Raw genomic sequence first — 25,998 nt, 5'->3', positions numbered from 1 at the left:
TTAAACTCCTACCATAACTATTTGCATTAACTAGGATGTCTGGAATACTGTAATGCATTGGAAAGTGTTCAGGAAGCCATCACGAATTCACTTCTTGTTTACAATATTAGGCTCCACATGAGGCAAGAGATAAGGCCTCAGATGCTGGTACATCACACTGCTGTGTGCTGTATAAATACAGCTCTGTTGACAACTGTCTAGGAATTTATACTGTGGTTGGTACTGACACCTGAATATCTCTCCTGAAAAGTAAATACAAAAAGAAAAGCCCCTCTTTCCAACCCTGCCACCAGCAAAAAGGTTGGTTTATATTGGTTTTTATATGACATATACAAAACGTAAGGACACTGAGGTTGGAGAAGTTTTGGGGAGAAAATGAGGTTAAAACCCACCCTTTTGTCAAAGAGTAGTGGATCTTTCAAGCCTCCTTAGGCAGATCTATCGTCCCACCCTTTCCAGGAACGAGGTGCATTCTGTGCATAGTTCCCAAACCCTGCCAGGTTAGGAAAGAAGTTTGAATAGGGCCTGGCTCTTGGTCTTGAGAGTGGAAATAACTGGTTTTACAAATTGGAGCACTTGTAGCCAGATGCAAGAGCCACTGCAACATTCAAAAAGTAGGACTCAGGCTACCCAGCCCAGTCTGAATTTCCCTCTTATGGCCTGCTCTAGTAGACCAGCCCTCTCTGTATTTAGCTCCATCTGCAGCAAGCTCAGGGGCCGTTCCCACTGACGTGAGTAATAAACCCCGGTCTTCGTCCATCTCCTGGGAAAGTTCTGGCTTCTGCAGCTACAAGTCTTCCTCGCAGGTTGGCTAGACGGGTAAAAAGTCCGTTAAAAAGTTAACCGTGGAACCGCTCAAAATCTCGGGGGACTAAGCGCCTGAGGCTTCTCCTGGCCGCGAGCGCCACAGGACAATTATGCGCGCGACACAGAGTTCTATTTCACCATTGTCGCCCGTTGCGTTTCCCGCGCAGCGCACGGCCCCTGCTCCGCCTATCAGCACGGCGCAGCCCCGCTGACGTTGGGTCCGGTTCCCTAGCAGGGCGCGGCCTGCAACCCGCGCCAGCTCCCGCGAGCACAGGCAGAACAGGCTCCCTACGCCGGGCGCAGTGACGCGGCGTGCCCTGAGCTTCCCCTTTAATGAACCGGACGGTACGTGACGATGCCGGTTCAAACTACCCAATCAGGTGTCAAGTTGAGGGCATGGGCGGAGTCTCAGCGACCAATGGGTGCGCAGGACACTGCGAAGTGCGGGGGGCGTTAGTGATTTCAAACCCCGCTGAGGAGCAGCCCGGGCTTCGCCGCCCCGGCTCAGGTGAGTGTCCCCAGCGCCGCCCTCCTTTACCGCGGGACTTATGTGCCTGGGGCCTCGCCGCCTGTGTCACGAGTCTGCCGCTGGGGGTGGCGTTTCCCTTCTCCGCCCCCGGGGGCTGTGGGGCGGGCGTGTTGTGAAGTCAGGGGGCAGTTTAACGTTCTGCGGGCGGTGGGCCCTGCGCGAGGTCTCTGGGTCCCTCCACCCTGTGAGGTGCCGCGGGAAGAACCAGCCCGTTCCCTTGGGATTCTCCCGTGAGCCAGAGCTCGGGCCCTGCCAACCGTCGGCGCTGCGGCAGCGGGGGTGCCGAGCTGTCACCTACGCGCCTTGGCCGGGCAGCGTCTCCTCCTCGGAGAAGCTGTAGAGCGAGTCCGCCCAGACGGCGCCCGTGGGGCAAGTGAGGCATCCAGGTTTGTTGCTGGCCAACGCTAGGTGGGATTAAGCGCGTGGCCTGCGGAGACCAGTCGTCCCAGGTCTGAAGTCGCCGGGTTCCCGTCCTCGCACCTCTGTGCTAGCGGAGCGAATGGAAATAGCTGTGTTTGAAAGCGTGTGGGCTCCAGCCCCTGTACTTTCCGGGACGTTCAATGCAGGGCTTAGTTAGCACTTTACACCTTAGTTCAGAGTGCCCCGTGCTTCAGGCTGTTGTTACCTGGCAGCATAAAACGTCCTTTTGGGTCACAGTGCACATTCAGATACCCCAGCTTGTTGAGCTTCATTAGCACCTGACAGACTTCCTAACAACGTATTTGCAAGAACGATCACTTGAGTTTTTTCTCTGTAGAATTTAGATCAGGACAAACTGGGTGGAAAACAGTTTATATGATACTTATCAAGTCCTGCATCCAGAAGTGATTTAGAAAGAATTGGTGTCTTGAAAAGAGTTCTGTTTTGAAACATAACTCTTGGAACTTTTCAGCCCTTCATACTTGGGTTAAGATGTCTCTTGGATTCTAGTGATCTAGATCAAAATAACAAGGAGTCCTGTGGCATCTTAAAGGTTAACATCGGCGTGGCTTGCCACAGGAGACCCGCCCACCAGCCCAGTCAGTGTGGTGAGCCTGCATGTCCCTGAGCCCAGCCTGGGAGTGTAAAACTTGCCTGAACACTGCGCTCTGCCTGCCTGCCCACTGTGCTCCATCTGCCCAGGTTCAATTCTCTGCTCCTGGCCCAGTGCTGGGCAGCCCTGGCTGCTTTCCAGTCAGCTGTGCGTGAGCCGGGCTCCCAGGAGAGAGGTGCCAGCCCAGCATGTGGGATGGACAGAGCGGAGCTGTGGGATGGACAGAGCGGAGCTGCCCCAGGAGGAGGTGGCTCATCCCAGGTCCTTGCCAGTCCCAGGCTCTCTCCTTCCACATGCACTGAGTGAAACTCAGTTCAACTACTCACTTACATCCATAGCTCCAACACTGGAGCAGCTGACCTTATGAATTCAAAAGGTGATCTAATTTTCCTACCTCTCTCTCTCTTCATCCACATTCTTTCTCTTTCCACATTTGGTTTTGAGTTTATTTAAAACTTGCAAATGTTCTTTCAAAAACAGATGGAGTTGCAATGAAATTAAAACACTTGCATTCAAAGTAAAAAATTAAAAAAATTAGCCCTTATGACTGATAACATTTCTGTTGTTACACATTTAACCGAGGCTCCCCAAGAAGCCATGGCAGCCCCTGAAGAGTTTAACTGGGTCAGGTAACTGATATGTCAGCTTATCTGTTAACCTGTTCAAGTCTTCCATTCCTAATTCAAAGAACATGCTATATAGAGGAAAATGCTAGTAAAAGTTCATTATGCTAATGTGGCTCTAAACAGAGGAACTTAAACTTGCAATTAGTAATTTATTGGTGAGAATTCTTAAGAAGATGGGACGTCTTGATCCGTATATGGGAGTTCCAATATGAACATTTCTCTGTGTGAGAGGTTTGTGCATGCACACACCATTCAGGTTAAACTTGAAGAGCTGGATTTCTGAAGTATGGATAATCGGAGAAGAAGCTCTTGCCTGTAGAGATTCAAGAATCCCATCTTTCCTTTTTGTTGGAATAAGTATGTACTCCATAGAACCTTAACTTTTTTCCTATGTATTGTCTCATATTTTAAAAGTGATTTATTTTCATGCTAACTTTTGCTATTTATATGGTATAGCTTTGTAGTCCAGGCTTGTCATGTGTTTAAGAGAATGTGCTAGTTGTGTGCCTAGAGTGGAGAAGATGGAGTTGAACAATTGGATGGAAAAACAGCCCTTAATCTTTTGAGGTGTGGAGTATTTTAGGATTTGGTCTTGTATTGAAAAGTGGAGAATAATTGGCTCTTGTGTAAGAATTTGTAATACCTTTTTGATTCATGATTATAGTGGTACCATCATATATGGTTATGGTGCTCAAAATTATGGTAATATTTTAAAAGACCATACACTTCTAAAAGTGTATATTATGGAAAGATACTACGGATGTTAGGAAGCAAGTAATTAGCTAATCGTGTAGAATTTCTATGGACTACATAATTAATTGCTAAGAGAGGAAGCTCAGTTCTGGCTCATGACAGGTCTGGGACCTACCCCCAGTAGGAGTCGGACTGCCTGAGTGCCAGCTCTTACTACATTTAAACTGCAGAGCCACCGCAGGGTGGTAGCTTTCCAGACCCAATGTGAGCTGGGACTGAGTCATGCTTGCTCAGTCCTGGCTCGTGCTGGGTCCAGCAGTCTCCATCCTCAGGGGGGTCCCAGAGGTAGCAGGATGGGGTGTGGGGCAGGCAGCACCACAGAGATGGTGTTGGGGGAACTGGCTCCTGCTTCCCTTCCCTCCCCTCCCCCCAGCTGCCTTTGTATCCGAGGCAGTGGAGAGGGGGGAATACGAGTAGTCAACTACTTGCTTACATTGCTAACAGATATGGTTGCAGTGTGCTTCTGATTCGCCCTATTTAGGGGAATCTTTAATGGTGGTGATTTAAGGTAGTTCTTCAACTGTGAATTTCCTGTGTTCGTAGCTTTATAGAATATTACGTTAAAAATTAACAGTGAAACTAGTGATGTACAATGATTTTGGTTTATACATTTTTATAAAGTCTTGAGGGAATTGAGGTCCTACTACAAGTCTTGTTGCATCCTTAAGGATTTGAATGACTGTCTTCCTTCCATAGTGGAATGAAATTGATAAGATTTGCATCATATTTGCAGGCATTGTACAGAGTAGGATGAACAGCACTTGTGTAATATCCCTCACGATGTTTTCTCACAAGGGAAAATGAAAATAGATGTATGCTGCAAGAAAATTTAGTATATTTACATCTAAATTTAACCCTCTCCAGACCATGTGTAATGAGGCAATTTTGCAGTGGTTGTCCATCCAGCCTAGGAAGTCTCTTGAAATGAGTTGTGGGTTCTTGCTTTGGAGTTAAGATTGAGTTTTGAAGCAACATATCATAGAAACAGTTATTTATGCAGCTTGGTTACAGTGAATGACAGACATTCAGCAGAAGATAATGTGTGCTGTTGAGAGAGCTGTAACAGTAAAAAGGTGTCTTCAGATTAGGGATGTAAAATTCCATTTAACTAGTTAAATGTTAAATTTAACCAGTTAACACATTAAATGGGGGTGGATGGGGATCCAAGTCTAGAGAATATTTAATCCTGCCTCAGTGCAGGGAATTGGGTTACATGACCCGTCAAATTCCCCATCGAGTCCTACATTTCTATGATTAAACTCCTCGGCTGTGTCTAGACTGGCAAGTTTTTCTGCAAAAGCAGTGCTTTTGCGGAAAAACTTGCCAGCTGTCTACACTGGCCGCTTGATTTTGCGCAAAAGCACTGACTTTCTATTGTCTGAAATCAGTGCTGCTTGTGCAAATACTATGCTACTCCTGTTCGGGCAAAAGCCCTTTTCCAGAAATGCTTTTGTGCAAAAGGGCAATGTAGACAGCGGAAAACTGTTTTGCGCAAAAAAGCCCCGATGGCGAAAATGGCGATCGGGGCTTTCTTGCGCAAAACCGTGTCTAGAATGGCACTGACGCTTTTCCGCAAAAAGTGCTTTTGCGGAAAAGTGCCATGCCAATCTAGACGCTCTTTTCCGCAAATGCTTTTAACGGAAAAACTTTTCCATTAAAAGCATTTGTGGAAAATCATGCCAGTCTAGATGTAGCCCTCCAGTTAGTACCTGCACAAAACCATTTTTGAGAGAGAATTGGTCTATTGTGCCTATTAATATTGTAGACAAATTCTTTAAAATCTAACTATTACAATAACTACTAGTCATTGGGTCTGGTTCCTGCAGATAAAATGCTGAGATTCATTATCAGAATTCAGCAATAATGCACTGGTACCTAGGAGGCCTAGTTTCTGTTCCCAATCTTACCATTGGTCTGTTATGTGACCTTGGTCAGTCCACTTCACTGCTCATTTCCATATCTATAAACTAGTGATGATATACACCTAATTTTAAATTGCTTTGAGATCTATTGAGGAACGGTAGGTTATAGAAGCTAGTTATTACCTGTGGAAAATAGAGGATTCCAAGGGCCAACCTGGTGGCTTATTGATTGCACATGTTGTTGGTTATCCACTTAAGTAACTGGCTTAGAAAAAACTAAAAGTATTGAGAGGTGTGTGGCCTGCCCCCAGCTACTGCTGCTGCCAAAGAAAGCAAGTGGGTTGGAGCACCATATTCTCTCTCACAGGAGCCAAGCCCTTTGATCATCTTCGGAGCAGAGGAATCCAGGCCCTTCAAGAGGGAAACCTCAACCGGTACCTTAGGAAGGAAACTGGTCTTGAGCTGGAGGAGGCTTGATGCCCTTGGAACTGTGAGCCCATATCCTCTGTGGGACGAGGTTTGGGGACAGTCAGGTGTAAAGAAGCTGGAGCCAGTGGGGCTGCGGGCGACTCTGCTAATCTCCGAAGACGTGGAGGAAAGAGGGCATAGCATGAGCCGCTGAGCGCCTTTGTCTGGCGCATGGAAGTGGGTACCTCCCTCCTAGGAGAGGCGGGGAATGGACTAGTGGCGACGGCTGCAGCGTTCTGCGCCCCGCCCTTGGAGGAGGAGGCGCTTGCTTCGCGACCGGGGATGAAGCTCTCCGCTTGTTGTTGCAGCTGAGCCGGGTCGCGGCCGCCCGTGTAAGTGTCTGTAAGGGGCTGCCCTGGATGAGGAAAGCTGAAGGGCCAATTCCGCGGCTCGGAGTGATGGCGGGCTGGCGGGGCCTAGCGTCCGGGAAGAAGGAGGGGGCGGAGGAGACTGCGAAGATAAACAATGCCGGGCGGGCGGCCTGCTCCGCTTTATCTGGCCTCGGAGCCGAGCTTCAGGGGCTGCACCGAACCGTAGCTCTTTCTGTAGGCTTTCCATCCACGGAACCGTTGTTCAGGTGGCGGGCGGCCGGGGGGAGGAGGGGCGAGAAAGGGGTTGCTTGTAAAATGTCTCCCGAGCTGCGACATGTGGAGGAGGTGGGGCCCTGCTGAAAGGTTTGGTAGCGAGGGCATTTGTGACCCCGTGTATGTTTAGGCAGGGGAATCTGACTTGACAGGAAAATGCGTTTTGTTGGCTGAGGAAAGGTTAGGCCTGCGGATCAGGCATAGTTGGAGGGTAGCTTGTTGGAATGCTTGTGTGAGAGGGGGTTAAGGAACAAGTGCAGCTGGGTGACACTTCTAGTTGTTGGGGGAAGGTGGCTGTTTGCCTGTGTACTAGAGTAGGATTGGAGGGTGTCTCCATGTGGGAGAGGGGCAGCTAATAATCATTTAGAGATAACTCTTGTATGTTTCACATGATGGTGATGGGGAAGGAGGATTCAGTCCCCTCAGCCTAACATTTTTGTTGTTTTCATTAGCGATATAAACTGTCATTTTAAAAAGTTAACACTGTTCAACCAGTTCACCACAAAGCAGCCCCCAGCCTGTGGCTCACCAGGCTTGAGCAGCCCCCTGCCCAGGCTACCCCTTTACATCCCTGGTTTTCATGGGCCTTACCTTTTAAGGCCCACAAAAGTATTGGTGACCCACCAGCATTTAGAGCTTTCATATCTAGCATTAGAATTTAGTGTAGTTCCTCAACATTAACCACATTTTGTCCTTCCTTTCTTCCTTGCCTCCTGCCCTTTCTTTTATTCTTACAGCAGTCGCTCCTGATTTCTCCGCCATGATGAAAAGTCAGTTTGCTTTGGCTCACTTCAGAAACTTGTAGATATTCTTCCCACAGTGCATCTAAATTATGTTCAAAGAGCACATTTTGAAAGATTCAGCAAAATGTATTTTTCCAATTTTATTCCTAATTACATAACAGTAATGTGATTAAATTTACATTTGCTCTATTTTTGGTGAGTTTTCTCAGCAAGACAGGTATAGAATAAAGTTATTGAATGCTAAAGAGGAATCTTACACTAGATGTCCAGCAAGGAGGAGTTAGAATCCCCCCTATATTCTCTTCAACTCAGACAAACCATCTTAGTTGTTTTTGTCATTTTGTTTGGAGTTCATTTTCCCCCATCTCTTTTTCCTGTTTGCTTCCTTCCATTGAAGACTTGTGCTTGGGTTTCCATCATATGTTTGGGCAAGATTTCCTTCTATAGTTATCCTGCAGCTCACTAAGGAGATTCTCTCTACCCTCTCAAAACAGTATGAAATCTACTTCCATTGCTGGGCAATATCTAGTCATTGACTTAAAGCCTGCCAGTGTTTCTTTCTAATCATACAGAGACACTTTTTACTGAGTGACATGGTTAAAGTTCTCCTGATTTCTCATCGCTTCTCTTGCAGGTATTAAAAGGTCAGGACTGGTAATAGACTCCAGTCTCTCACTTAGTAGCATAGAAGCTGCTAGACCAGTGTTTCTCAACCAGTGGTATGATTATCCTTAGGGTTCACAACTGAAATTTGGGGAGAGAACAAAAATTCAGTTAAGTTTTACAGTGCTTTATTATTTTTGTATTTTTGCTCCCAAAAATTTCATCACCTGCCCAGCTACAATTAAGTTGTTTATACAAATGTGTTGCAATAGTAAAAGAATTGGTGTGTCTGAAAAATGTAGGTATTGGGGGTACTTATGTATTTTTTTTAAAGGGGGTATTTTATAAAAAAAAAGGTTGAAAAACACTGTGCTAGACAAGCCCAGAGAGTTCTAACTAGTTATTACTCTGGTCTGATTGAGCAGACTACAGTTCTTGGATTAGGGAGGATGTATGCAGAAAACTTTAATTTTTCTGTAGCACATTTGAGTTGTAAAATAAAAGCTGGGTATCTGCTGCTCTGGTCTCTTGGGTTTTCTGAAGAACTTTACAGCAGGCTATTTTAGTATGTTCATATCTTAGCTTGGGTGATGCCATAGTGATGAAACTCACAAATATTGTAAATGTGATTAAAACTTTAATCTAGTTGAAGTAAAACTTGGAATTTTCAGAGCTAGAAATTAAATGTGACTTGAAACGGCTACAAAGTAAGTACATGCAGATTGATAATCCTGCTTTTCCTGAAGGGATGACTGTACGCTGCATTGACAGAAGGGAACAACCTGAACTAGAAGGTGTAATCTCCACTGATTCATTTGACTAATATTGTAATTCCTTTATAATGGGCAAAGCAATACCCCCACTGTAAGAGGAACATTAGTGGGCTTAATTTTTTTAAATACGTCAAAGAGAGCCTCCTTGGAAATTGACTTGATTTGACCAATTTTTCAGAACTTGACATTTTAAATGACCATCTAAGGGAAAAAAATTGCTTTAATTGGTAAAAGTACAAGAGAATTGAAACAGTAGGTATCAGTTTTTTAGAACAGTAATGCTTTGATATTGAAGTGGTGAGAGCCATATAAATACTGAGATGTCGGCTGCTGCTGCTATCAGTTCTAGTAATGTGTCCATTCTGGCTTAGGACAAACAAGTCATCTTGGTATTTTAATTTGTTATGGAGAGGTCATCTGGAAGCTGAAACAGTACTCTTTTGCTGCATAAGTACTATGTTTCTAAACATCACAAAACCAAATGCCCTCACTGTTTGCATTTTTAAGATTTTAAGAAGCGGGTTAAGTTAACACAACTAAGGCTTTGAGCACACTGCAGACTTCTGCTAGCATTAGGGATGTAAAATCCCATTTAAAATGTTAACTGTTAACCTGCCTGCCTTGTCATGGGCAGGGGGCTGCTGGAGTAGCTCCTGTCTGCGGTGTGGAGGGCTCAGTTTACATCCCTAGCTAGCACGGTTATGTTGCTCAAGGGTGTGGTCCATGACCAACATAGCTGCACTGGCAAAAGTCCCTGGTGTAGATGCAGCCAACCCAATCAAGTGCAGTTTTGCCTTAATAGTCGCATCTGTCCTAGGAGCACTTTGGCAGAATAATATAACTGGCACTCCTGCTGTAGACATGGCCTAAGTTTCTAGCTAAATTTGGCAGCCAACTGTTGCTCTTCAGTGTTGTTCTAAACTTTCATTTGCTAGTCGTTTTGCTCGTTATGTCTCAAAAAAGTTTGTCCACAGCTTTATAAGGGTCTCCCCGTACTTCCCACTTGAATCACTTGATTTTCTTATTTGTGATGTATGAGTGTAACCATTTAACCTTTACGGCCAGGGTGGGGAACCTTGGGCCTGGATGCAGCTCGCCTGGATCCAGCCCCTGAGGCTTAGGGGCCCCCAACATTGGGGAGCCTGCACTGGCATTCCAGCTTTGTTCTGCAACTGAGCTAGAGTATACACCATCTATTAGGTTGGTCCCCCCTAGTGTCTGGTGTGCGAGGGGAATGTGTGGAGTGTCTTTCTCCTCAGTCGGGGACCACGTCAGTGAGGTTTTTTTGTTTGTTTTTGCTTAATCCCTCTGTGCGGCCCCTGACTTTTTGTGGGTCAGTGGCCTGTGACCCCCAAAAAAAGTTCCCTGCCCCTGTTTTACAGAAACAAGCTCATGCTTATTAGTTAACCATTTACATGCCAATTATCAGTCCCATTCCCAGGTTGCTGGTAGCCACCACACACTAAGTTCTGTATTAGCAGCGCAGGATAACAGTTGGCTTCCCAGGAGCGAGTCTGGCAGGCAGAAGCCGGTATGCCCCAGAAGCCAGCTTAAAAGCCGGCTTCCAGCACACATCGGCTACTAGGGAACTGGTTGCTGCTCCACACTGGTAGCTCTGAATTAGAGTCTGCAGTGTGGGGCAGCAGCCGGCTCCCTGGATATGGAGCTAGCCGCTGGGAGCTGGGACATGCTGGCTCCGGCTGCCAGTCTTGCTCCCAGAAAGCCAGCTGTTGCATTGGGCAGTGGCCTCTTTAATATACTACTTATACTACAGAGCCCACAGTAGGATGTTAAATTTTGACTAATTGAATAGTCAATGGGATTTCCATCGACTATTGGATTAGTTGATAAGAACTCCCGTGTTCTACCTTTGAAATGCACGAGAGCCCAAGCGAGGGCTCTTGTGCATCTCTAAGTTGGAACATGGCGTGAAGCCTGGGGCCTGTGGGGAGTCCTGCTGACCCTGGGCTCCATGTAAATGCTTCCACTTTGAAATGCACAAGAGCCCCAGTGTTCAGTTTTCGGGTTTCAGAATCTTGCACGGGTTCCAGGCGCCATGCTATGCTTCCTCTTTGACATGTATAAGAGCCACCATTGGGGGGGTCTCCCAGCCGGCCCAGGCTCCACGAGGCCCCAGGCTCCCAGCGGGGACTCTTGTGCATTTCAAAGTTGGCCACTTCTGTGCCCCTGTCCCTTCCCATGGAGCTGTAGCTGGGGGGAACCAGCTTTTAAGCTGGTTTCCTCCAGCACCCCTTCTTCTTCCCCCTTTGCTGCCTCTTTGTGATAGAAGCAGCAAAGGCGGGGAAGCAACTAGTCAGCTAGTGTGTGTCGAATATCCAATAAGCTTTTGCTAGTCTAGTCGCTTACATCCCTAACTCACAGCCGGCTTCCTAGGAGTTGGGCTGGGAGCCAGTTCTGGTGTGCACCGGCTGCTGATCCTGCTCCCGGGGTGCTGGCGGAGCTGTAGGCTCTTCAGTATAAGCTTTATATTGCAGAGCTGGCAGCGTGTAACAGCTAAGAATATTTAGTGATTACACAGTTACATTATTAACATTTTAGCATCCCTATTTCTTATGTCTTTTCCAAGGGTTAGTCTTGTGTTCTGGAATCATAGGTGCTGGTCTGTAATCAGCCTCATGGGAGGGTCCATTTTGTGTGCTGGGCTCCAAGGACCTGTGCAGTTCCACATGGACAGGCTTGTGGTCTCCAGGACTCAAGACTAGGCCAGCTATCTCTGTCTCTGTGACTCCCTGCAATAAATCCAATCAAGGCTGAATCCTGCATCAGGGTTTCTGACACATTGTTTATAGTAGGGCTGGGGAACCATTTTTGGATCTGGAGCTGCTAACCCAAAGAAAACTCAGTTGGGCCACACATTTGAGAAGTGCCCCTTCTCTTCTCTTCTCCCTGCCCCCCCCAAAACCCAAACCCTCATTGACATGGCCCCCAATTGAAAAGGGGAAAGACACTCCCCACATTCCTCTTGCATATCAGAGCCTAGGGGCCTCTGTCTGGTAGATTTTTTTTGTGTGGTTCAGCCCCACGGGGGAAGAGCAAGGGGGCTGGAGTGCCAGTAAGATGTCTCGAATGCTGGGTGGGGAGCCCTGAGCTTCAGGGGCCGGATCCAGCCGGGCTTTAGGTTCCCCATCCTTGATTTACAGTGAAATAGGCAGCCTTTCAAAATGAAGGAACTAGCCACCTGGCATGCACAAGTTGAAAGTCCTTAGGTTAGCACAGAGAAGCAGAAGTTAAGCTGTAATTCACCCTGGTCAAACCAGTGCCATGATGAACAAGCCAAGCTGCAAAAGACTCAATCTCTTGCTGTCCCCCTCCCCTCTGTCTGTCACCTCAGGATTTTCTGCTGTTTGGTGTTAATAGTGTAGTCATTGGAAACCAGAAACTTAAGCCTTTGTATTGCTGGTTTTTCTGATTCAAGGTCAGTTTCAGCCAGTTGTTTTTATGACTTTGTCCCTTCCATCCAGAGTGTCCATTCCATCCAGACTCCTGCCCTCATGCCTTCTATGCACTCTGAGCAGGAACTTACTTTACATTGTGAAGTGCAGAGGGAAACTCAGGCACAAGTAGATTTCATAAAAATTACAGGAAATTCCCACTGTTGCACTTTCTCCCTTATCTTGCTCATAAAGGGAGATCTGACTTACTGCTTTCCTTGGCATCCTTTATGTCAACTGCTCGGTAGTTGAGCTTCTCCAACCAAGAGTTGCTAGGGAGGGTTTTCCTTTAATTTCTGCAGATGAATCTGGGAATTTATAGTTAGCAGTGTTTTACTGATCCATCCAAAGCCAAACTAGTATTGCAAAACTTTCTTGAGTTGATTAGCAGGTTTTCATTTTTTTTGGATAGTGCTCAGTTGTAACAGTTGACTTTGAAAGAACTATATCTGTTCTTTATTCAAACTTTTCACCCTATTTACTAATGAAGCTAGTAGGAAAAGTTCCTGAGGAGATAAACTTCTATGTGCAATATATTAGTAATAAAGTAATCTTAATACAGTAAACTTCCAATAATACGTCACCTTTAGGACCCAAGGGGTGTCGGACTGTCAGAAGAGGGGGCTATGAGGGGTCTGGGATGGTGTGTGGGGGATGCCACCACAGACCCCTCATAGCCCCCCCTTCCGATAGTCCAGCTCTGGCCCAGGCATCCCTGATTCAGCCGCTGCTGGTCAGTTTCAGCAGCAGCTGAATCGGGGACACCTGCGGCAGTGCTGCTGGGTTGGTCCAGTAGCGTCGCCCCTTGGCGCTGCAAGACCAACCCGGCAGCACCCCAGCTGCTCTTGGGGACACCTGGGGCAGAGCAGCTGGGGTGCTGCCGGGTTGGTCCTGCAGTGCCGAGGGGCAGCACTACCAGACCAACCCGGCAGCGGCAGCGCTCCAGCTGTCCCCAGTTCAGCCGCTGCTGAAATTGACCAGTGGCTGACTCTGGGAAGCCTGGGGCAGTCCTCTGGCTTCCTGGAGTCAGCTGCTGGTCAATTTCAGCAGTGGCTGAATGGGGACAGCTGGGGTGCTGCTGGGTTGGTCCTGCAGCCCCGAGGGGCAGTGCTACGGGACCTACCAGGCAGCACCCCAGCTACTCTGCCCCCGGCTTCCCCGATTCAGCCGCTGGTCAGTTTCAGCAGTGGCTGAATCGAGGAAGCCGGGGGCAGAGTAGCTCCAATGGTCTGGCTGCACTTCCGGGTTCCTGATGGTGCCGGACCATCAGATGCCGGACCAGTGGAGTTTTACTGTATAGCAGGCATTGTCACCTATGGAGGCTAATTTATATTTAGATGTTAGAAAGTATGGGATGGCATTTACCTGAAGGATTCTTACAGTAGGCATGTAATACAAGTACCCTTTTTGGTTGCAAATGCAATGTTGAGAGTACCCTACAAGACTTGAAAAATTGGAGAGGCAAGCAGACCCCATTAATGGATGTAAACATATACCTCAAAACTGCTTTTACTTTCATTGTAAGCCCTTTTGACACAACATCTTTCTTGTTTGTATTTTTTTAAGAATAGCTTAATTTTTTCCCCACAAATTAATTAAAGGGAAGTAATCTTTTAAGATTGTTGATCTCTATAGGGATGTTAAATATCAGATAACCGATTAACCTAATGAATTCTAATTGGTTAGTCAATTGTTCTATAGTCCCAGTGGGTGGAGCCGGCAGCCAATACACTCCAGCTTCACTCCCAAAGAGCCCCCTGCCACTCCACACTATTGCCTCTGAATCAGAGGCAGCAGTGTGGGGTGTCAGGTGGGAGCTGGTTCGCAAAGGGAGCCAGTTTAAAAACCACCTCCCCTTGCATACTGGCTGTTGCCTTGTGCTGCTGCCTCAGATAACGAGGCAGCCACATGGAATTGGAGCAGCCCCTGTCTAGGGGAGTGTCTGAGATCTCATATCCAGCGCGAGCCGGAACTCAGCTGGGCTGCCTGCCCACCCGGCTTTTAATGCACTTTAAATGCAGAGCCACAGCAAGGGTAGGTACTGGACCTATCGCAAGCCAGGACTGAGCCATGCTACTGGCCAGCCTGCTAAACAATTTACTGGCAAGGGGCAGGAGACTGTGCGTGTGTGGTCTGTAGTATTAACCAGTGGTCCCCAACACGGTGCCCAAGGGCAGCATGGCGCCCTCGGGGACATTTGGTTGTGCCTGCCCCGGGCACGTGGTGCGTGGCGCATGCGTGGTGCTGGAGCTGGACCTGGGCGCATGGCGCATGGGGAGCGCTCTGGCCCCTGGGCAAGCGGCGAATTGGGCGCTCTGGCCCCCGGGCGCGCAGCTATAGGGGGGCGCTGGCCCCTGGGAGCGTGGCGAATTGTCCGCCCCAGCTCCCGGGTGCACGGCTATGGGGGGGACGCTGGCCCCGGGAGCACAGCAAATTGGCCTTCCTGCCCCCGAGCATACAGCTATGGGGGGGGGGGGGGAATGCTGGCTTTGGATGCCTGGCTCTGGAGGATGCTGGCCGCAGGCTTGCTGCGAATGGGCGGCCCCCCCCCCCCCCCGCCTGTGACCACACGGCGCATAGGGTTGCTGGCCCCAGGCACGTGGCTCATGGGGGTGTGGCGTATGCGCAGCCCCGCCCCCGGGTGCGTGAGTGTCTCTGCCCTCTGGCACCTGGCAGGCGAACGGCCACGCCTCCTGGCACCCGGCAGCTTCAAATGGTTGGGGACCACTGTATTAACCTGTAAGCTTCTGCTTATCTGTTAATCGACTGCACTATTACATTCTTTGTTCTCTAGCTGTGGACCATTGAGTGTTTACTGATCCTCAGAGAGCTGGTTGCTTATAGAATGCTGGTTGGATTTCATTACATTATTTGGCATCTGGCTTAAAATAAACTTTCCTATTTTAGTTGTCACAGATTACATGATTTGAGTGGGAGGGAAGATACTCCACAAAGACAGATATTGAAGAATGGGCGGCCTTATTTTTGGTCATGAGATGATCCATAGGCTACAGAAAGCTATGGAGTTTAATTTTGGTGAAAGCTGCAGTGCTGAACTGATAAGTTCAAAGATGAATATCTGGAGATATTACACTTTGCCCCGTGTAATATTAACATTTCACTAGTAAGCTACTTAGCTTTCACCACTGCTGTGTTGATTCTAATGGTGGAAACAACTCTGATGGGAGCTAGTGTGGTCACTTTTGTTCTTCTATGTCACGTGTCAGCAATCTTTTCAAACCAGAGAGCCAAGCTACATCACAATTCAGAACAAGAGCTGTGTAAGAGTGTTCATTTGCATGACTAAACATATGCAACTTAATATTATTGATAATTGATGTGGTGATTAATAAAAGCATAAATGAAATGTTGTACTCACGGACTTTATTTAATGGGAACTCTGCTGCTGCATCATTTTGCACATTTCTTTGAAGTTTATATCATAACTGGTCAAATATAGCTTCATGCATGCATTCAGGCTGTCTTCTGTCAATCTTATGGCAAGGGTGAGGAAGTGAGGGTGCAGGAGTTGGGGTGTATGATGGGCTCAGTACTAGGGATGTTAAATTTAGATTAAATAATCGAATAGTCAGTGGGATTTCCATTGACTATTTGATTAGTCTATAAGGGTGCCTCCACCTTTGAACTGTAGGAAGAACCCCACTGGGCTGCGCTCCCTGCTGCCTCAGCCTTTGAAATGTACAAGAGCCCTGCTGGGGCTCTTGTGCTGTTTCTGCTGCGATTCTGTTTTTGAAATGTACAAGTGGGGACTGCTTCAGTCCCTGCTCGTGATGTTTCCACGTATCTCTACCCCCTTTTCCCGCAGAGATGGTGCTGGGGGGAACTGGCTTTTAAGCTAGCTCCCCCCAGCACTGGCTCCTGCTCCCCCTTGCTCTTTCTCTGAGGCATCAAGGAGGGAGGAAACAACTGGTTGCATCACTAGTCGACTATCCGATGACTATCTGATAAGCAGAAACTTGACTAGTCTCTTAGATCCCTACTCAGGGCATGGATTTGGGGTGGGTGGATGGTGCGGGAGTGTTATGACAGGACTGGGGATATGGGGGTGCAGGAGTTTGGGTATGTGGGGATATGAGGGGCTCAGGGCAGGGGTGTTCAGGTGTATGATGGGCTCAGGGTTGGTGTATGGGCGGGGGGGCAGAAGTGTTATGATGCTGCGGCCAGATGAAGGCTTGTTGGCCAGGCTTCATTCTTAAATAGAGTAAAATATTATGTCCAACACAAAAGGTTACAACATTGTCTGTCTTTATGGCAGGGGTGGAGAACCATTTTTGGGTTGGGGTCACTGTCCAACAGAAAAATCAGTCGGGGGCCACACAAGTGAGAAGGGCAAAAAAACAACCTCTCCAAAAACCTCCAGCCCTCACTGATGTGCCCCTCCCCCCCATGGAGGCAGAAGGGAAGGGAGAGCTGCGGTTCAAGGTCTCAGGTCAGGTTAATTCTTCTGGGGTTCCAGGGTTAGTAGATTTTGTGCCTCCCCCTCCCCACCAGGCTCTGGGGTGGGGCCAAAAATGAGGGGTCCAGTGTGCAGGATAGAGCTGCCAGTGAATGGCATAGAGATGAGTTGCAGAGTCTGGGTGTGAGGTAAGGTACAGGAGCAAGCTGGGACTAGGTGTCTGGCCAGGAGGGAGGGGGCAAGAGTAGGGTGTTGAGTATGTGACTGGTCATGGGGCAGGGTGGTGTTGGGCATCTAGCTGGGGAGTGGGGGCAAGGGTGGTGGTAGGTGTCTGGCCAGTGGTTTGGATTGTGATTTAGGTCAGGGTATTGCAGTGCAGTATTCTGGGAGGAGGTATGGGTTCAGGAGAGGGTCAGAGGGTTTGGGTTATTTGGGGTAGGAGAGCAGAGGGGAGGGCCTGGACACTTACCAGTAAGACTTGCAGCTCAGCCCATTTCTCACAGGAGCCTGCCTTGCCCTCCCTCACACAGGCTGCCTAGCCATATGCTTGGTGACTAAGAGCCTGAGATGAGGGGGATTGGTGGTTCACACGCTGCCTGTTCTTCAAACAGGCAGCTTTCATTGGCCAGAACCAGTCAATGGGATTGTGCTGGGGGTGGGAGCAGCCATGAGGTACTACTCCCCCCTCCCCTTTCTGCTCATAATTTGTGGAAAAACAAACAGCCCTGCAGAAGCTTTTCTGTGTGAGGGGCAGGACAAACAGGGGAGACTGCCTGGGGCTCTCTGCTGTTTCTGCGGCCAGATTGTTTTGCCCAGGCCTGCTACAGTGGAAGCATGTACTCCCTGCTGGTGGCAGGGGGGAGGCAAACGGGGGCTGGACTTGCTTCTAAAGAGCCATAGGTTGCTGACCCCTGTTCTGCACCAAGCCTTTACTTTGCGCTTGGCACTTGAAGACTTTTGAGAGAAGCAAAATACTTAAGGAACAGTGAGTGACTATCTTTCTTGGACGCAAATGAGGGTTTACCTTCTTGCTGGTACCTTCATTTTATTGCCTGGTCCTATCTCTTCTAGGCTTTCTTCTTGTGAATAACTTGAAACCTTGTGTTTTCTCCTCCTTGTAGGCTTTCTCAGGAACCTGAAATGAACAAGTGGCAGTTTCACTGCTGCTCCCAGGATATGGGCAGACTAGGAGTCATAAATCTATCCAGTGTCTTGTAAACTTGACATTCCGTCTGCTTGGCAAACCTGAGTAATAGGCACTGGAGCTGTCTGCAGATTGGGGAAGACAGTGCTGTATCTATTTACCTTTTAGATCCCTTCTGGAATTACCTTCACAATTATAAGGCTAGAAACAATCCCTCACAAACATTTGGAAGATTTCCTACTTATTACTGGCAAATGTATTTTTCAAACCCTTACTTTAGTGCACACTGTGTCACTATGGACTATCCTTCCTCTCCAGCTTTTTTACATCTCATCTTAGTGTCATCTGCAAACTTGTTGAGGATATAATCCATCCCATCATTCAGATAATTAAATGGATATTTAAATTGGTTGAAGTTGTATCCACTTACAAAAGACTAAATTTGGTCTATAGTCTAAATTAAACTGGTGAAAGCAAATTGTTGGCCTTCTGTGCATAGAATCAGATTAGTCTGGGGATGTTCTCTTATTATTGTACTTTTACTGTAATGATGGTCTTTTTTTTTTTTTTTTTTTTTTTTTTTTAAAAAGACCCCATTTTATTTGCACCTTAAGTTTGATTTATCTTTGCTGCTGCAAAAACAAACCTGCCCTATTTTCAGTACCACGTAAGTAACTGCTGTTACCGCAAAGGAGGAAAACAACCATATCGGTGTTTGCAAAATGGGAAAGACAAATTACATAGTTACACTTCAGAATAGGTTTGCTTCTTTGTACACTCTGTACATAAGTCTAATGTTGAATTTTTAGCTGCAGAGAGTTCCTGCAAATTAGCTGGTTTATGCATCAATGGTGAAAACAATCTGGAGTAATATCCATAGAGTTTGAGTAATCTTAGTTTTTTAAAATAAATCAGGATCTGAGCTTATGAAGTATCTAGAAAATGGCCCACCTAGTATTATTTATCTATTGCTCCTGTTTTGTTCATTCTAGTCACTGTTCTGGAATCTTTGCAGCCACTTGAAATAAATCTGGATATGGATCATCTTGATCTCATATATGCAGAGCCCTTCCTGCTGCTGAATTTTCATTCCATTGATTTCTTCTATCTTGTAGCAGTATTCTTGGTTTATTCATTGAGCCATCAGATTAGTCACATAATATATCCAGGATGGGCATTGGGTCTGTATTGTTTGTGACCTGTTCCTATTAGATTCAATAAACTTGTAGAAATATCTAAATAAATATTAATTTTTAGCCCTAAAAAATTGACCCGCTAAAAACTGTTAGCGCTGGATCCTTCTGAATCACCAATAAAACTAATTTGATTGCTAATGTAAATGTCTGCTGTGTTTCAGTGTTGTTCAGCTCATTTATTCTGTTCTGTGAAGATCCTAGAAATAGTTGTCCTTATTCTAGCAAGTCATTTATTTTCAGAGTTCTGTTGTTAAGAACTGTCAGCAGTTAGCTTTCTAGTGTAGATCAGCACTACTCCTTTGAAGATTTTTTTTTTTTTTAAAAACTTGGTCTGACTTCTGCATGTTTTATTTCCCATTTGAAACTTTGCCAGACTGAGGCTTCAGTCCCTTGGGATATAACGGATTACAGCACCAATATTTTTAAATTTATAACTATTAACTTGTCTTTCTTTTATGGCTAGTAGAATACCATGGTCTTAGTGGTGGGTACCTAAATGTAATGGCTAGCTTAATAGATTTTTTTCCCCCCATATTAGATTTTTAACTTTTATTTCTCTTTGAAATAATAAACCATTACTAGATACAATACCTTGTGAAACTGCCTGGCTTGTTGTAGTTAACTATTTTTTTTCTCTCCAGGGATTACTGTAACTATAAGAGCCTGAGGCACAATGGGAGATGATAGTGAGTGGATGAAACTGTCCATTGACCAGAAATGTGAACACAAGGTAGGAAAACTTGTCCCTGGGAGCTGGCTTGCTCCATATACCTACTAATTACACCAATGTGAGTAGAGTCAGGACAATCCCATGTTAAAGCATGTACCTTTATTTGAAACTGCCTTCCTTCTCTTCACAAAAAAGGGGACTAAAAGCTCCTGGAGCTGGCAGACTGCTCCTGGGGAGTGGTGGAGGGCTGGCTGCCAGTGGCTTGCTGGCTTATGTTTTGGGGCCACTGGGTCAGGACAGTGACTGCTGGCTCTGGGCTGGCAGGCTTGGAGCTGGCACAGGCACTGTAGCCAGAGTCTATCCCTTTAAGGGCTCTGGGAGGGCGGGAGGGAGAGGTGTGTCCTTGGTTGAGGCTGGAGTAGCCACCAGGGCAGCCTGGGAAGGCTGGAGGCCCCCTATTTAAAAATAAGTGTCTACATAGCACTTATTTCGAAATAGCTATTTCGAATTTGGCATTATTCCTTGTAGAATGAGGTTTACCAAATTCAAAATAAACACTCTATTTCGAAATAGCAGTTTGGCTGTGTAGGTGCTAGGAAAGTTATTTCGAAATAAGGGCTGTTATTTCGAAATAACTTGCTGTGTAGACATAACCTAGTTGAGTAGTTGATGGAATTTCCATCAACTGCCAGATTGGCTGATTACCTGCAATTGAGTATTTCTAGTCTGGTTCCAGTTGCTGGCAAGGGTGGTTGAGATGGGAGGTCCTTTAAGGTCAAAGTGAATGTACTAAACCTGTGAACTTAAGGCACTTTTGCACCCTTACACTTCATCTTACTGAACAAACTGGAAGAAGGGTAACCAGACACTTATGGAAGTATTAAGGCTGATCTAGCTATTTTTAAAAAAATCCTTAGGAAAGCATGAAAGATTATCTTAATTGTGAAAGCTTTTATTAGAATCACTGTGCCTCAAAAATCCAGGATTGGTCCTTACAGATGTGACTTAATTTTTATGTAGTACACTTTTAGAAGTTGGTTTTTCATGAATAATAAAGTTGGGAGGCACCTATGCTTTCCCTGACACATTCATATATGAATCTTGGAGATTTCCACAGATGCAATACTTGGATGATTCAACAACTGTCAAGAGTTGTGACTTCTTGTATTGAGCCAAAAATACCCCCAGCTTTTTTTGGTGGCTTTTTTTGTCACTGGGAAGTTTGGAACTACATCTCAGACATTGTTTTGATGTGTTGCATGCATTTTAATGTTGAGATCATCATTGGAAAGGATTCATCTGGATTATATTATTGCCCATTTTATAAAGACAGAAGTTTTAAAGTATATTTTCATAACTACTATTCTAAAATGTGCTTGTTTAGCTTGCCTATTCTAAGTAATCCTGCTGTATTCATTTAAAATAGCAGTGGTGGGGTTTGTCTCCCCCCTTATCTCAAAAGTCAAATATGACCTAATATGTATTCTTCAGGACATATAGGATAGGGCAGAATAAACAATGTCTGTAACTGAATAAATGTTTTAATCATAGCCCTTGCCGTGTTCAAAATTAAACCAGTTGTTCAAAGATAGTAATATTAGAATACACTTAGGACCTGAACCTGTACAGAATTCCCATTGAGGGGAAATAAGAGTTCTGTGCACAAAGTTCCTGCAGGCTTTAAACCCTTTTTCAAATTGTCATTTCAGAACCAAGCAATAATACCCGTGTGGGTAAAACTAACTGTTATATGAACTGATGTTTCTTAATGGAGAATAGGCAGGCTAGCTGCAGCTGGTGAATCTACACATTTTGTTGACAACTAATCTTGTGTGATTGCTATTCTTATCCTGTGCTTCCTTTGGACAGAGGCAACCATTCACGCAGTGTACTAAGAAAGATGGATCTAAACAAGAATTGATAGAGAGCTAAATGGCATGCTATTTAACGAAATGCAGTGTCTAATTTATGACTTATTTTTTAGCTGTGGAAAGCCAGAGTGAATGGCTATGAAGAAGCTCTGAAGCTTTTTCAGAAAATAGAAGATGAGAAAAGCCCTGAATGGTCCAAATATCTGGGCCTAATAAAGAAATTTGTGACAGATTCCAATGCGGTGGCTCAGTTGAAAGGATTAGAAGCAGCACTTGCCTATGTTGAAAATGCTCATGTAGCAGGAAAGTAAGTCCTTTCTCCTCCTTAATGGTATATTTTGGTGATCATTAATATGACCTTCCTAGAAAGAGCTATATTCTGTGCAGTGGCCATGCCAAGCATTTCTGCCATGTTGCCTGTTAACTCCCTGATCTGAAGAAACTTTGCCTGGATGGCAATGACTCTATGTTGTGACTGTAATTTTCTTGTATTTATAAATTCTTTGACAAAAATGTCTTTATACTCCAAATCCTAAAAAAAAAAAAGTTTTCTGAAACAGGAAAGACCAATAAAATGCAATGAGTTGAATGAATGGATGCCATTAATAGGGATTTCTTTTTCTCACTTGACCCTAATACAGTCTTATAAAAGACTGCTACAGTTATAACTTGAGAAGGGTGGAAGTGGAATAGAAATTTTAAAGTCAGAAATCCTTCAAATGAAACTGAACTCCTCTTCAATAGATCTAAATGGAGTGAGTGGAACAAATAATTAGCTGTGGAACAAAGTCTTTTTCTCCTTTATTCTTTTGCAAATCCCTCCTTCAGTCAATCTTTTTTTTTTTTCCTCTCTCATCCCTCAAACCACTTCTCTATACCAAACTTACATAAAATCAAAAGATTTTAAAAAGAAACTAAAGGCCAGAGTATGCAACTCCATAACTACTGTATAGGAATAGGGATGTTAAATTGTGAGTAATTCACTATTCGATTAGTTGATAGGGCCCCTAGGACTGTTGCTACACATCAAAGGTGAAAGTGCTGCGTAGAGCCCAGGATAGCTGGGGGCTCCCCTGCTGACCCTAGGATCCCTGTGGCCTGCTGCTTGTAACACCACGGGGAGCCTGGTGTCAGGCTCCCCGTGGTGTTTCAAAGTGTCAGCACCCCATGGAGCCCGGGGTCTGCCCCACAAATGGCACTTCTGCTTTGTATCCCTGTCCCTCCCCTCCTCCTGATAAAAGCAGCAAGGGAGCGGGGAAGCGACTTAGTCGACAAGCTATCCGATAAGCATTTGCTTATCAGATAGTTGACTAGTCCTGCACATACCTATATAGGAGCCTTCTGTGTGAAACCATGTATGAGGAGGCAGTGTATGTATATGTATTTCCTTCAAACACTCAACTTTTGGGTGACACCTTGGAACTCATAAATCTAGTCTCAGGTGACATGTTGTTATGCATATAGTCAAAGATTAGCATGCTTATTTGTGGTAGTGGTCACTAGTGGGATGAGTCTGACAGTACTAGAACTGAATAGTCCTACCACAAGAAGCTTTCAATCTTAGACAAAGCACAGCAGGCACATGAAACAAGCATAGAGGTGGGGAACATTAGCATTTGTGTGTGTAGAGCCCAGGCAAGTTCACTGAAGTAGTGGAGCAAGCCTTTAGGGAATGTAGGTTTAACCTAAATATGATCTAGCTTCGTGGTCCCCAACACGGTGCCCACGGGCGCCATGGCGCCCGCGGGGGCATTTCTCTGCGCCCGCCAAGTGCTCAGGGCTGGCCTGGCCCCGGGCACGTGGCGCATGCGCGGTGCCGGAGCCGGCCTCGGGCGCGTGGCACACGGAGAGCGCCGGCCCCGGGCGCGCGGTGCTTGGGGAAGGGGGGGGAGAAAGCGCTGGCCCCGGGCGCGCGGTGCTTGGGGGAGGAGGGGGAGGGGAGAGAGCGCTGGGCGCGCGGCGCTTGGGGGAGGAGGGGGAGGGGAGAGAGCGCCGGCCCCGGGCGCGCGGCGCTTGGGGGAGGAGGGGGAGGGGAGAGAGCGCCGGCCCCGGGCGCGTGGCGCTTGGGGGAGGAGGGGGAGGGGAGAGAGCGCCGGCCCCGGGCGCGCGGCGCTTGGGGGAGGAGGGGGAGGGGAGAGAGCGCCGGCCCCGGGCGCGCGGCGCTTGGGGGAGGAGGGGGCGGGGAGAGAGCACCGGCCCCGGGCGCGCGGTGCTTGAGGGGAGAGCGCTGGCCCCGGAATGTGGCTATGGGGGGCCCGCCCCCCCGGGCGCCCGGCGGGCGAACGGCCACGCCCCCTGGCGCCCGGCAACCCCAAATGGTTGGGGACCACTGATCTAGCTTCTAAAAGGTGAGGAGTAATTGGAAGAATACAAAGAACTGCGTTCATATGCCTTGTGGGTCATAGAATTAATCACATTTGCTGTTCTTTCTGCTGAAAACTAAAGCTGTCATCTGTTTTCAGGACAACAGGAGAAGTTATTTCTGGAGTTGTAAATAAGGTGTTCAATCAGCCTAAAGCCAGAGCAAAGGAGTTGGGTATAGATATATGTTTAATGTATATAGAAATTGAGAAGGGGGAGCCTGTACAAGAAGAGCTGCTAAAAGGCTTGGACAACAAGAACCCTAAGATTATAGTAGCATGTATAGAGACATTGAGGAAAGCACTGAGGTGAGTTCTTTTGTTTATAGTCCAAATGCTGTTAAGTAGTGCATAATTTATGTAAGATTGTGGAGGGCTCTGAAATTTAGTATTGCTGAATCTTCTAAATTGTAATACAACTACAGTAAACTGACTCTCTTTAAATGGCAGCATTTATCCTGACAGGTACAGTGTAGAAATTAGTCAGATGCAAATGTTTTCTCTGCAATTATTAGTCTTGTAACTTGATCGGTTTTAGTATTGGCAATCTGTTTGCCAGACATTGTTTAATATTAAAAACTCTGAATGACAGAAGCAGGGTTATGCCCAGCAGAGCTAATGATTCCAGGCTTGGGAACTTGCGTCTTCTGAACAGATAATTGAATCAACTAGAACAATTGTAAATAGGTATCTTTGAGTTTAAAATAAAAACAGTTTTCTGTGTTAAGAAATGCTCCCCCTGCTGAAAAGTAATGCATCAAATTATGTAATCTATTAATGTGGTGATTGATGAAACAGTCCTCACTTGGGATAGTCACAGCTTTCACTAAAGAATTTGATATAATTCAGACCATTCCTAAGTAAATTTTAAATGTCTTGATAATTACATGCAAGGTATGACAAAAATATCTTGTACAGTGTTTATTTTGAAGCTAGAATTGATGGGTAAGGGAATTTGGCATAACCCATGTTTTCCTAGTAGGAAAGGCTGTAACATGAAAACTTCTTAGAAACCCAATTAATGTATAAGTAATTTACAGAATATCTTGGGCACAAATGTCACATGAAGCATCTTAAATGTATCAAAGCGGCAAAAGCATTTTTCTTATAAGTTTCTGAATATTTTTCTATTTTAAAAATCTGAAGATACAAATTCAGGAGTTCCACGTTGTATCCGTTACTTAATTGTCCCCTTGATCTGTAGACTAACTTTTTAAAAGAATATCTCCTTGAAAGTCTCTAACTTCACCAGTCTATGAAGTTTTTGTCAAACCTGTAGTAGTTCTTTGCTAATCTTGGCTTGTTATTGCTTTCCTCTTTTCTCCACCAAGATAATTTTTCCCCTTTTTCAGTCTAAGTATCTCTAAATTTGCAGTATCTGATTGTGTTTGATGTATGATACTGTCAGTATTTGGTATGTGAAATAGAAACTTTAAGCATAGGAATCTCTAGAACAGACGTAAGTGGCCAGCTAGTGTGCTGACGTACGAGGCTGGCCTTTGTCATCCCATTTACTGTTACTGCAAATGTCCTGTCTCAGCCTATTTTTATTTGACGATAAATGCCTCAGAATCCTATAGTAGTGTCCTAGATTTAAGAGTAATAATCAGTTATAAATTGCCTTTTTGAATCACATGACATCTTGTGTTATAAAACAGTGTAATTGGGGAATCTAGTGAGCAGCCTTAACCATTTGATGTTTCAGCTGTAGCTCCTTCTATAGTTAAGGTCAATCCTTTATACTAGTCTATAAAATCATTTTATACACGCCAAAAATGAGATGGTTAAACCAAATTGAAAGTGGAACTTGCCATTGACCAATAGGATTAGGCTTTTTTGGCATTTCTAACATTAATACTGTAGAACAGAGATTTCTGCCTTGGTGGCTCATTCTGTATATTGAGCAGGCATTTTTGATCTATGTGCATGAGCACCTAGATATGCCTGGTGTGTACCAATTGGAACCTGTTGGTTTTAATTAATGTTCCTTCAGTATTCATTCTCACACTTCTCAGATTTTAATCTGCTATTGCCATGTTAACTACCAGAATTCTTCCATAGTTACTCATCATCCTTAGTCTCAACATAACCATAAATGTATGCTAAC

At 45.8% G+C, this 25,998-nt stretch overlaps 1 protein-coding gene across 5 annotated transcripts in view; it reads left to right on the top strand.

Annotated features, from left to right (window-relative positions):
• Positions 1-1,169: 1,169 nt before the first annotated feature.
• The window catches only part of CKAP5 (cytoskeleton associated protein 5), a 105,627-nt gene continuing 80,798 nt past the window's right edge, over positions 1,170-25,998 (top strand). The window contains exons 1-4 of one of the 5 annotated variants that reach the window (XM_075927597.1): positions 1,170-1,315; positions 19,632-19,720; positions 21,645-21,838; positions 23,994-24,200. In XM_075927597.1, the coding sequence (XP_075783712.1) occupies positions 19,664-19,720; positions 21,645-21,838; positions 23,994-24,200 (458 nt within the window). In that variant the 5' untranslated portion in view covers positions 1,170-1,315; positions 19,632-19,663. Of the gene's footprint in view, positions 1,316-1,400; positions 1,723-5,848; positions 6,411-19,631; positions 19,721-21,644; positions 21,839-23,993; positions 24,201-25,998 lie in introns of those variants that run through there. The other 4 variants (XM_075927598.1, XM_075927599.1, XM_075927596.1 and 1 more) reach the window with 4 other exon arrangements.

Source organism: Pelodiscus sinensis, chromosome 4, assembly GCF_049634645.1.
Source record: "Pelodiscus sinensis isolate JC-2024 chromosome 4, ASM4963464v1, whole genome shotgun sequence".
Lineage (NCBI taxonomy): Eukaryota > Metazoa > Chordata > Testudines > Trionychidae > Pelodiscus > Pelodiscus sinensis.
This window is presented reverse-complemented; position numbering and strand designations above follow the sequence as displayed.